Source organism: Argiope bruennichi, chromosome 6, assembly GCF_947563725.1.
Source record: "Argiope bruennichi chromosome 6, qqArgBrue1.1, whole genome shotgun sequence".
Lineage (NCBI taxonomy): Eukaryota > Metazoa > Arthropoda > Arachnida > Araneae > Araneidae > Argiope > Argiope bruennichi.
Window position 1 is genome coordinate 94,512,831 of NC_079156.1, and position 13,312 is coordinate 94,526,142.

General features: G+C 25.8%; 1 protein-coding gene across 1 annotated transcript in view; it reads left to right on the plus strand.

Annotated features, from left to right (window-relative positions):
- The first annotated feature begins 598 nt into the window (after positions 1-598).
- The window catches only part of LOC129972869 (zinc finger protein ush-like), a 263,779-nt gene continuing 251,065 nt past the window's right edge, over positions 599-13,312 (plus strand). The window contains exon 1 of the mRNA XM_056087170.1: positions 599-764. Within this exon, the coding sequence (XP_055943145.1) occupies positions 725-764 (40 nt within the window). The 5' untranslated portion in view covers positions 599-724. The remainder of the gene's footprint in view (positions 765-13,312) is intronic.

The following is a 13,312-nucleotide window of genomic DNA, read 5'->3' on the forward strand; positions in this document are numbered from 1 at the left end:
TTTTAAACACTATTACCTAACGAATGAATTAATCTGAGTTTTTTATTAACAATAATAAAAAAAATTTGCAAAAAAAAAATGTAATTCACAAAATTTTTTATTACATTAGTTTCTAAAAAATTTTCTTTACATTTCAAAATCAATTTATTTTGGAGTAGATTTCTGATGATGGATCGCAAATTGATTCCATATTTCTGATGATGGATCGCAAAAAAATGACTTTTTATTTTAGAATTAAAATATTATTCAAAACTTTCTGAAATGGCATACCAAGAAATCACAACTATTTTGAAACCATGCTTAACAAGGTGCCTAAATAAGTTACGATAGGTGTTAGAGATTATATATAAAAACAAAGAGACCGACTCGAACGAGAACAGAAAATTTACCCTACCCGATCCGTTACTAAATGCAAGTTTATTTCTTTTCTTCCAGCACCCCCCTCTCCCCTTCCTTTTCATCGTCGTCTCCGTGATGAAACCCAGCGATGGGAAGGAGAAAAGTTGGCGACAAAATATTCTCCCTTCCCACCAGTCGGCAACCCTGCTGGGAAAAAGGGGCCGAACCGCCAGCACGGTGAGATGCAAAGAAAGGCCGAGATGCGTCGGACGCGTGTAGCGCTCACATTCAAAAAGTGTTTATTGTAGGCGCATATCATCACATTGCTCCCTCGACGGAGACCGGGGGTAAACAAATAAACAGTGACTCGTAAACAGGCAACTACATGTCGAGAAGGAAGCAGTCCAATCCGAAACCTCTCAAACGTGAGTAAATGCTCGTTTTTTTTATGAGGCTATATATGTGTGGAGATTTTTTGATTGTTTAACGGGGATTTGGGTAAACAAACAAATAAACAACGCATGGATTGAATTGATGGTTATCGGATGTAAAGTGATTGATTTTAAAACCTTTAAATAGGTGGTAACTTTTGAGAAATTATAATATATAATTTTTTTTGCGAGAGGGTAACTTTTTTCTGTCGAACTTTCTATTTGTGATGTTTTAACCGGAAAAAGAGGTAAACAAATAAACAGTGACTTGTAAACAGGCAATTGCATGCCGAGAAGGAAGCAGTTCAACCCGAAACCTCTCAAATGCGAGTAAATACTCGTTTTTTATGAGTCTATATATATGTGTGGAGATTTTTGCTTGTTTATCAGTGGTTTGGGTAAACAAATAAACAACGCAGGGATATAAATGTTATTCATCGGATTGAAAAGTTATTGAGTTTAAAATCTATAAATGGTAGTAACGTTAATGGAATTATAATATACGATTTGTTTTGTGAGAGGGTAATTTTTTTTTTCGCCGGACTTTCTATTTGTGATGCTTTAACCGGAAGAAGAGGTAAACAAATAAACAACGGATGCTTGAAATTGAAGCATCTTTGACAAGGAATTAATTAAATTTGATTTTGATGAGGCGATAATTTTTAAATCAGTGTTCCTTTCTTTTTTTATATATTACTCATTTTCTACCTTCAAAAATTAAATTCTATCATATGTGACGGCTTATTTATATTTATTTAAAAAGAGATAAATAAATTAACATTATATGAATTTCTTTAAGAATAATATACAGAATCATTAAATAATAAAACTCAAATACCGACTGCGTACATAACCGTCTACATACATACCAGTTTATGACATTTTAGATATCTATTGCCTTATGTTTTCTGGGAATAATAAATAAGTAAACAACACGAGAAAACATCCTCTTATTCATCCTGTAGTACGAACAACAGAAAAGAATGTGAAATCTGCAAAAACGTGAGTAACGGTTTCACGTCAGCGTACTAGATGTTTATTAGACCGTCTTTTGACATGTGAATTGGACTTTTGTGTCCAAGTTGACAAATGCTGACGTGCAGCCCAGCAGGGAGTGTGAATTTTCACGCCGTTCGCTGCCGGTGGTTTGGCGGCGTGGTCTTGGGACTTCGCCGGCTGGTGGCGCGTGGATGGAAATGTGACATGTGCTTGGGTTTTCATGCACTCTTGTGTTCGAAAATAGAATCGTTTGTTGAAAGGTATCGCTTGTTTTTGATGTTTGGGTGTCTGGTTTCTTGAAGGGTCGTTTTCGATTGCTAAATAACTCCAGTTGCGTTGTGAATGGAAATATCAGAAACAACATTAACTCAGAATAATACGTTGTTTGCATAATAAGTATAATTATTCATTTTTGTTTTCCGTTATTTAATTATGTTTTTTCTTTTTAAAAATTGGAATTATCTATTCGAATTTCGTTATAAACATGCATGCAATTCAAAACTCAATCCTTTGTTTGTTTTAAAATTTTTTATTACTTTAATAATGGAACTATTTTTTTTAACAATTCTACGAGTTTTTATTTCCTTTGTGACTGTATTTCTGTACGAGAATTAAAAATATCAACATCAATTTCAGAATTGATATTACATGTTGAAATTTGAAATATAAATCATAAAAAAAATTAAGAAGAAAAATTTTGTTGTTTACGATTTATATCAAATTTTATCCTTTTGATTTATTATAAAACGAATTATTTTTTCTTATTTACATGCTTAATACCACAATTTAATTAAGATGAAGGGTTCCTTGAGATAATTATTTTTACTAAGATAAGTTTAAGGGAATGTTAATTGAAATAGTATTTTGATGAAGGCAGCGAATGCAAGTACGATTTTTTGGATGTAAAAAGAACATTTGAAAGAATTTTTGAAGTTCTTCATTTCAGTAAAGTTTGTCCTTTTTTACGACTAGCAATAAGTGTTCATATTAACATAAATGTTTGAAAAAAAAGTATTTTTTTTTAAATCACATATTTGTTTGTTTACAAGTTCAGTTTTTAAATAATAATTGCATTTATATGCTAATTTTCTTGATGAAGAAATGTAACTAAAGCACTCATTAATTTTTTGTTTTCTGTTACAAAAGAGATATAAATTTTTAGAGTGATCTTATAATATTTCTAAATAAGTTCGTTTGATATGCATTAACTTCATCTACTAACGAAATATTAACACTGTTACTAATTATTCCTATAGGGGAATTCTAATTTGTACTTATTTAAAACATTTGAGAGCAAATTCAAATACTTTCGAAACAAAATGAATTCTCCCTTTTACAATTATATTTTATAGCCAGCAATAACCAATAATAATTTTTATGCAAAACAACTAAGCTATGATTTCCAGGTTATCGGAGCTCATAAGTGTTTATATGAAGAAAAAAAAATCGTGAAATCTTTTTAAAGTAATAAAAAGTTGGAGCGAAGTCTTTATATTGCTATGACGCTAAAATGAAGACAAAAATATTTTTGATTTTTCCCCCCTATCCTTCAAGCATATAATCGTTTTTATTTCGTTCGGGAAGTTCCGTTTAGAAATCATTTAAATATAAATGAACTTTCTTGAATTTTGTTGAGGGAAAACATTATTTATGATATTTATTACGTTTAATGTATTTCTAAATATTCTAAAATATGTTCTAAAAATATTAGTGTAAAACTATTAGAATAATCTACCGCTACATCTTATGCTTTGTTGCAGTTTGGTATATTAAAGTGCAAAATATTTGAAAATGTAAATTTTTAATATTTATATTTTAATGCTAAAAATGCAATAATTGTGAGTGAAAATAAATATTACAGATAAAATTTTTATATAATTATATTTATAAAGAATAATGAAACCGTTATTGAAGATGATAAAATGACTAAAAATATCAGACGATAAAAGTATCCTGGAAGCTAGACTTTGCTAAAAAATATATGCCAATTATTTAAAGAATCTTAAAATTTATTTAATACAATTATTTTCTATTCAAATTTAAATTAAATAACATATATACGATATGGTAAGCAACCAATTATAGTTTTTTTTGTGTAATTTTATCTGCATTTCGTTCCGCTCAACAACCTTAAGAATTTTATTTTAAATTTTAGTTTGATTTATTCATTGTGAGAAGCTGAAAGAAATTTAAGTAGTCTAATATGTTTTATATAATAATTGATTTCTACATACAGGAAAATAATCTTAAATAATTTTTCTATTCCATAAATGCTTTCAAATATTACAGATTTATCATCTTGAAATTCTTGGTGATATATGACAAAAAAAAAAAAAAATCTGTATGAAGTTACTAAATGAATCGTAAAACTTGAATTGAAAGCGCCAAGTTAGTGTTGTTATCTAATGCGCTCTAGGAGATTTAGAATTTTTTTTTCTTTTTTTCGAAATTACTCGTTTCTCAGAAAATAAAAATTAAGTGTTTTTAGAATACGAGTTGTTAAACTGGAATTAAAAGTGAGAAATTAAAGTTTATGAGATATATAAGTATATGTAATATAAGAGGGCTAAAAAAAATAAGAAAAGTTATTTGAATGAAATTGTTTGGTTTGTAGAAACAACCCGCTGGAACAATATTTATAAAATTCGAAAACAACCAATTAAAGTTTCTTTCGAAGGCAATCTATACGATTAAAAACTTTGTGTCATTCTTAAAAAGAGGATATGCATACTCATTATTAAATTTAATTTTGTATTTAAAAACATTTTTAAAAAAAACAAGAAAATTTTATTTTAAAAATATTTTTTTCATTTAATTGTTTTATTATTTTTAACCAGAACATTTAAAGACATTTATTATTTGAATCGACAATCGGGAATTCAAATATCAAAAGAGAAAAATAGATGATTTTGTTAAAATCGGGAATGCTATTTATTTCATTTCATTTTTTCTTAAATGGAAATTGCAATTCAGTTTTGCATAAAAAGATAAATTTGCTACAAATGCTAGACATTAACTGCCGATATATGATCAAATCTACTTTACTTAAGATACTTGTTGTATATTTTTATCTATTATTACATTTTGATAAACTAAAAAATTGATGTTTTGACCATACTTCTAGAATTGTCAATAAGAGTTTTTGTTGAAAGAATTTCTAAAATGTTCTTTTCTGGAAACATGAAAAAGAAATTATTAATGATTCTCGCAGTTTTAGATTTTTCTTAAGTTCTTTATTTCATGCAAAGTAGTCCAGTTTCAAAAAGTCCAGTTTCACTAGCGAATATCATTCCATTAAAGAATTTCTTTTAATAGCCGTTGAATGAGAATTAAAATCTTTTATGACTGTTTTATTTTATGCACAAGTAGACCTTCAAATTTTATCATGATTACCAGCATGCATCTGAGTTTTTTAAGACTGAACTTTGTTAATAAAGGAAAAATATTGTAATACAAGCATTTTTTTTTTTTTGTAGAAGATTTAAATTAAGCTTTTTGAAATTAGGGATATTTTGAATGCTTATAAAATTGGCGATTACACGACTAAGGAGTCTAAATTTATATAGTTTAGTTGTATCTGGATTCATATAAAAATCTGGTTGCTCGAAATTGTTGTTTTCATTGAAAAAATATTTATTTGAAAAAAACACTCACATTCACAAATCCGGAAAAAAAAATTACAAATCAGTAGCTATATATTCCTTTTATTTTTTCTCGATAAATTTTTATTAGTGATTATTATTCCAATGGAATTATTGAAAGCTTTAACAGAATAGCAAAAACAGATTCAAAATAATTCGTTAAATTATTTAGATAAACTGTTTATTTTATTCTGAGAGAAATGAACATTTCGAAATTTTTTACATGATAATTTTTTGTGGACCATTTTCGCAACATTTTAAGACAATAATGAAAATTTATTGTATATTCTTTAAACTTCTAGAAATAGTAGCTTTCACTAACCAAAATGTAACAAAATTATATTGTATAGGTTTGAAAACAATATAGTATTGGTTTAATTTTAATCAACTCTCACATATTGAGAAAGTTTTAGCCAATTGTCAACTTTATAAAAATAATTTTTCAGACTTTTATTCATATTTTTAAATTTTTATCAGACTTTTCATACTAAAATTTACTACTTTATATAGATCATATGTCAAATATTTTTTTATAAAACTAAACATGTAACACATTTAACTTTTGTCATATTCCTCCCGTTTAATCCTTGTAGAGACATTTCACCCAGTGTGCGAACGATTTAATTTACTAAAACCAGACGATTAAAAAACAATCGTAAAAAATTTTAACTGAAATTTATCAGGCATTTTGATTTATAAAAGAATGGAAATGTACAAAATACATTTGTATTATAGAATTTTGAAAAATCCATTGTTTTAGAAAAAAAATGCAAAATATTTAACTCTGAAAATTTATGGGAAAAATATCGCATCGATGTAGGAATCAATTACAAAAGAAAATTTAACAATTAAAATAACATAAAATAACACTTTTACTGTTCAATTGAATTATTGCGAAAATATCTAAAATACTATTAAAATTGTATATTTTTATGTTGCCATATAAGGAATATTTTTGCTATTTTAATGCAACTATTTATTAAAAGATACATTAAGTATATGTAAGTACATTAAGTATAAACACTATTCTATTTATGAATTAATAAAAGAATTTAACTTAAATTCTGCGTTTCTGGGCTTCTATGTTATAAAAATCTGCATATTACCTCGCATTTAAGTTATTTTATTTTTCGAAATTTCTTGCTTTATTGTTTATTAAAAGTAAATTAAGCGTTTTTAAGTAGTAAAATTTTAAACTACAGAAAAAAATTAAAAGCGAAACGATAAACATAAGGAATTAATTCTTCAGAATTGCGACGGAAATTAGTTGGTTTACACGAAGCAAGTTTGTAATCAACCGAGTTGGTCAGAAAACGGCGAAATGATTGTCTTTAGATCGAGATTTGGATTGAAAGTGGTTAAATGAGAATTTAATCGTTTAGATCATTTGATAAGAATGAGGTCAACGCAATTAAAGTAACATTAATAGACTTCGCTAAACAGATCGTTCGTAGATGACAAGAAAATGATCAACTTGATGCATGATAGCTTGTTTTGACAGTATGAGAATTCGGAAACTTGTTCATTTCAAATATCTGAGAGAAAAATAATTTTAAATTCATTTTTAAAATGTGAAGTTTTAAGAAAGAATTATTTACTTAAAAATGCCTTTTAAAGAATATATTAAAAACTCCAGTGAATTCAGGAGTAATGAAATGGTAAGAAAATCATCTACTTCAGTTGAGATTTCTTATTTTGATTATATAAAATTGTTCGAACAACTAGTCAATTCGAAATCTTTAAAATAAAATTTTAAATTTCAAAATATGAAGTTCCAAAATAAGATATCCATTTCTAAAAACCTCTTCTGTCATCATAATAGAACTAAAAATTAAATTAAATTTAGGATGAGTGATATGATAACAAAATTATCTATTTGGGCCGAGATCGTTTGATTTGGCAATATGAGATTTATCAAGTAGTTGACTTAAAATATCTGACACCAAAAGTTTAAAATTATTTTTAAATTCTGAAATTTTAAGGCATGAAACTTCAGTGAAATTTAAGGCACGTATGAAAAGTGATATTTATATGAAAATTTATTACTTACTTTCATAACATGAGGTTTTACAATGAGATGATTTGAAATATTTGACATCAAAAGTTTAAATAACCTCTTAAAATTTTCCATTTAAAAGAGGAATATATTCTAAAAAACACATTTTGAAATAAATTAAATTGAAAATTCGATTAAATTTTGGATAAGATAAATGGTGATGTAAATAGTCACGTGATCGCATGCGTTGTCGTTATGAGATTTTGATTCCGTTTTAATTTTAATATTTAACAACAATAGTTTTAAGTATGGCTTAAAATTTGAAGCTTCAAGATAGAATTTTGCCGCATGGATTGTATTTTGTAAAAAATAGAATTAAAAGAAAACATTTGAATTGAGGCAGTAAAGAAAATTATCTATTACATGCATGATCATTTGCTTGACTATACAAGATTATATCAATTTATTGTTTTTCAAATTTGAAAATAAAAGATTCATATACTTATCTCAAAAAGAATCTTGTATAAAATCAATTTTTAAAACGATGGAACTAAAAAATTAATGCAATTAAGACATGACATTTTATAGTCAAATTATATAAGGTACATGATTACATATTTTGATTGAAGAAGTTTTTTTTATCTTCTATCTCTGATATCGATGATCTAAAATATTACAACTTAAAATTGGAGAAGACAGAATTAAAATATTTCGTTAAATTCAAGGCAAGCTGAGGTAATTATTACGCTGGTCAGGTCAAACAAGCGAAATTCGTAATGTAATATAGCAGGAAGTGTTATTAAATAATTTCCATGTTGATATGAATGATAATAAGACAAGTTGTTCGAAACATTAACCGGTTTGCTAATAACGCAAAAAAAATTAAAGATAATAGTTACTTTTTAACCCGTTCGGATACAATGATGTGCTTGATTCATACACGAATTACAACATTTTCTTTAAGCTGAAGTCTGTAATTAAATCAAAGATGCAATTTATTTAAAAGACTCAATTTTCTTGGAAATAATTAAATATCTCAGGTATATTTCACATTTTAAGATGAATCGATATAATAATAAATGCCGTTTTCATAATGCCCTTATTTGATGACTAGGATTTGATTTTTGATGTTTTAAAACTATATGGAGTTTCTGAATATTTTTATTGCTAACTTGCAGTTAGTTTTATCTCAATTTTCAACTCAAACTTTGCAAAAGAATGGAGTTTAATACGACTGTTTAAGAATGTTGTTTGCATTGAGAAACAGAACCTGCACTAAAGCATTAAAATAATGCTTTATTTGAGAAAAAGAATCCCAATATATTTCAACATTTCTTTCTCGGAATTATTCAGAGTTAAAAAAAACTTTTTAAACGCTTTTAAAAACTATGTGCATACTTTTTATTATGTATGATTTTAGTTTATAAAATTAATCATACAGTAATGTTGACAAATTTATTCATTCTTATTTTTTCTTATGATTTAATATTTATAATAAAATATTTAAAAAAAATTCAGTATTTGATATTATTTCGATTTAAGAGAAACGAATAAGTAAAAGGTTAAAATAATTCTAAGAAAAACTTTTCAAAATCGTCTGCAAATGATAAATGTCTCTATTTGTATATATTTCTCTTTTTTTAATGATTGGTTTTGATCAATTTATGACGTTACGTATGGTTTACACGTAACAATAAATTCTTTTTGTAACAAAAATTTTCTTAAAAATGAAAATTTGCATTACAAATTGCGAATCTGCTCACAAATGAAATAACTATTCTTTATCAAACAATTATAGAAGAAATTAATTTTTATTAATTTCATAGAAAATAACTCGATTAATATATTACTTTGAAAGTTCAGAAAGAAAAGATGATCGCTATTTCTTTTATATTGCTAAGTGAAATAAATGTAACTATTATAATATCTCTCATACAATTTTTTGAGAGCTCATGGACAATGTACTTGAGGGGGAATTTTAGCACTTGTAGTAACCAATATATTTTTGTCACAACCTATATAATAATCACCCAAAAAATGTAAAAATATTCCGAATCATGAAAAGCAATATTTCAGAAATAATTACATATATTTATTTTCAGCTATTTCAATATTAGATTAGATTTAGATGTCAAAAATATTAGATACCAATATTAAATTTTATTTAGAGCTAATGAAATTTGAAGCTTACATTTTACTAACTTAAAACTAATATTTCATTTACTTTTTGTTCTTTACTTTCGAAAAAATCATTTTAAAACTTTATCGTACGTTTGGGTGATTATTTCAAAATGTTTGTAATTTTCTTTTGAATTTATACATATGAAATCGAAAATTTTATTTGGTTTATTTTACAGTTTACTAGGTATAAAGACATTATTGGTTTGAATCTTTAATGTCATATTTTATCTTTCAAAAATACCAGTTAATTGGGTTTAATATTATCAATGTGCAAATATTTTTGCAAGACATTTTTTCTTCATAGTAACTGATAGAAATACAATAGCAATTGCCACTTTAGATATCACTAATTAAGGCAGATAATTTCTATAAATCATAAAAAATAAAAGATAGATTATTGTACAATTTATTTATAATTAAGTTCACTTTAAATTATATCAGTTACAAACAAATATTACAATTTATTTATTTAATCATGGGTTTGATTTATATATCTTAACTTTATCTTTTAAAAATAATTTAAATAATGATTACAAATTGAATTTTTCTTAATTAAAATTAATTCAAAATGAATAATAATAATGCAGTTAGAGTACTTAATGCATTTCAAATTTTATCGAACTAAACGAAATGTTACTACCAATAAATTTAAGAATGAATTTTAGCCTTTATGAATAAATTTTAATTCCAGTTTAAAAATTTTAAAATATTCTTATATCCTTCTTTATATGATATTATCTTCTTTTATTTCATTTTATATGCAATAATTATGAAATAAAAGCTTTGGCGACTGGCTGGTTCCCCGGGAATTTATGTCGCATTTACTTTCAATCAAATCTCTTATGCATAATTTGACATTCATGATTCTTAAAGAATTTTTTTAATTAATGACAAATATTTCGATCAAATTAATTTAATAGACTAATACCCATTTGTTTTTATTCTATATTATACCAACCATTCTAATAAAATCAAATTCATAATACTGCAACTTTCCTTTCTTATTCGAGATATAAACAATGTAGATATTAATCAGAATCCTTTTTTTTCAACAATGGAAAAAAAATCACCTGATTAAATATGGGATGAATCATTAATTGTTGCTTAAATTTCAATGCAACAATTCGTTGCAATTTCGTTCTCGTTGAAATTTACGCAAAAATTTAATTTAGAAATTGTCGAAATTCAAGAAAATTTGCGTGATTATTAACTGAAAATCATTAAAAAGATAATATTTTACATTTTATTAAAAAATCGTTTTAGTGATGGAATTAATGAAAAAAGCTTCAAACACCAGCTTGATTTTTATTGAGTATAATTCTAATTAAAATTTTAGCAATTATTCCGAAATACATGTTAAGCTTTTCCAAAAGACATCTGCTTCAAATTTTGCAGTTCTATTTTAAAATGACCTGCTTTGTAGACCGCCAGCATATACAGACATACGCATACAGGTACATTCACTTTCCCCTTTATTATTAGCAGATATTATTTTCTTAGTTATAAATGATTATGGTAGTTATTACTATAAATTACTTTTAATTTAGCTATAATTTGAAACAATCAATAATATTTTGATAATTTTATAATGCATTCTTTATAATGCATGTTTTATCGATTTATAATGCATGTTTTATCGATTTATAATGCATGTTTTATCGATTTATAATTCATGTTTTATCGATTTAACTGAATTGTTACTAAAGTGGATGAACCAGTTGGGCACCGAAGATGTATTTAATATTTAAGGTATCTGACTACGTTAAAAACACTGGTTTTCGACCACATTGGCGAATTCTTCTTTTATTATTATTTCTTGTAGTTCAGGCTTTCCTCTTTCCAAAATAGTATTTTCTAGGAAAAGAAAGGTCTGATCTATCATCCAGGAGAATTTTAAACAATTTTTTAGCTAAAATATTTCTTTAACTTCAATTTTCTCAAACTTTAATTTTCATAAAAATTCTCCACCGTTAACATGATATCTCAAAAACTAATAGAGGTATTTACATAAAAATTTCAGCGTGTGTTTTAAATACTGTGGGCAATGAAATGAACCAAAAGTTTTATGTTGGTGAAATACTTTTTCATTTATAGGTGTTTTTAGAAAAATTAAGTTGTAAATTTATGGAAAAAATGTATATATACTTACGTTTTTATCCATAATTTCTTTGCATCTCAAAATGTTTCTTAGATTTTGGTTCATCTCATTCATCATTATATTCTATAACTTGTGTACAAAGAAAAATAGGATTGCTGCATTACAATTTTGTGTAGAGTGTTAACCGTTTAGGTTAAATTTCATTAAAATTTACTACAAATTTTCCTATTTCTCAAAATATATTATATTTCCAAATAATTTTTTTGTATATATAGTGTTTATAATTCACAATACATCTAAAAACCATAATAGTTTTTAAAAAATCCAATTTTTAAAAAATATTGCTTCGAACGTAGTCGGCTACTTTAAGTACAAATGTTATGTTGAGTTTGCTTACTACGCTTTTAAGTGTCGTCCTAATTTATATTCATTTATTGCAAACCAGCCATCTTTCGCGATCTTCTGGTTCGCAGGAAATATTGATTGTCTTTAATTTCTGGTAAATTTTCGTATTGATGTATAGGATTTTTTCAACAAACTAATTATTTAAACTAAAATGGTGATAGACATTAAAATTCTGTTATTTTAATAACCTTACATCTTTTCTGTTAATTATATTAAATAAATCTTCTTAATGGAGTCAAGTCCCATGACATCATACTGGTGTTAAAAAGCAACTGTTTAACTGCAATTGATTTTTTAACTGCAAGTTATCTTTCACGGTACTTTAACTTTTCCTTTTTATTTATCGTAATAATTGGTTAAATATTAAACAAAATCTTTCTTTTTTTATTTTTTAAAAATAGAAAATCTTGTGTTAAGTCACTTGATAAAATATTGAAAACAATTTGAATTTCATTGCAAAATGAAGTTTATTGATGTTTTACTAATATATTATATTGTTATTGTCATATTATTATATTGTTATATTTATATCGTTATTATTGTTGAAAACTATTCAAACATACTTTTTTAATTATTGGCAAAGTTCAGAAAAGTATTCGAAGAAAACTAAATTTAAATCTTAGTAAAACATAATTTTTGAATTTTTAAACTTTATTAAAATCATTTTTATGCTATAAAATTTCAAGAATTTATTTAAAGATTATAAATAATATTTACTTTTTTATTTATTAATATACCAATTAACGTTTATGAAAAAATCGCACTGGCATGCAAATTACAACCCTCCTAAGCATAGTTGTACCAATTCTGATAGCCCTATATCAAAGAATGCGCCTTGTAGAAAGTCAACACACACACATTTTCCTTTATTTTTAGAAGAGATTATATTGTTGATTTAAAATTTGCTTGTTTAATTAGAAATAATTAACATTTATTTAGATGTCTCCTTACTTTAAGACTTAAATGAATAAATGCCATCAAAAAATGAGTAACTGGGCGCGGGATATTTTAGTAGACATTTTAAGCTACATTTCAAAAAACCTGTAAAACAGTTTCATCTGGTATGCCCTTCTCTCTACTTGTTTAATTCATATGCATTTATTATAATTCATTGTGTGCTACTTGTACAATCTTTGAGGCTAGATAAGTGGATCTAATAGTTGCGCCACTGCAGCTATGGTCACAAACGCTCCACTTCCGGCGGAAATGCCCGAAAATCTGT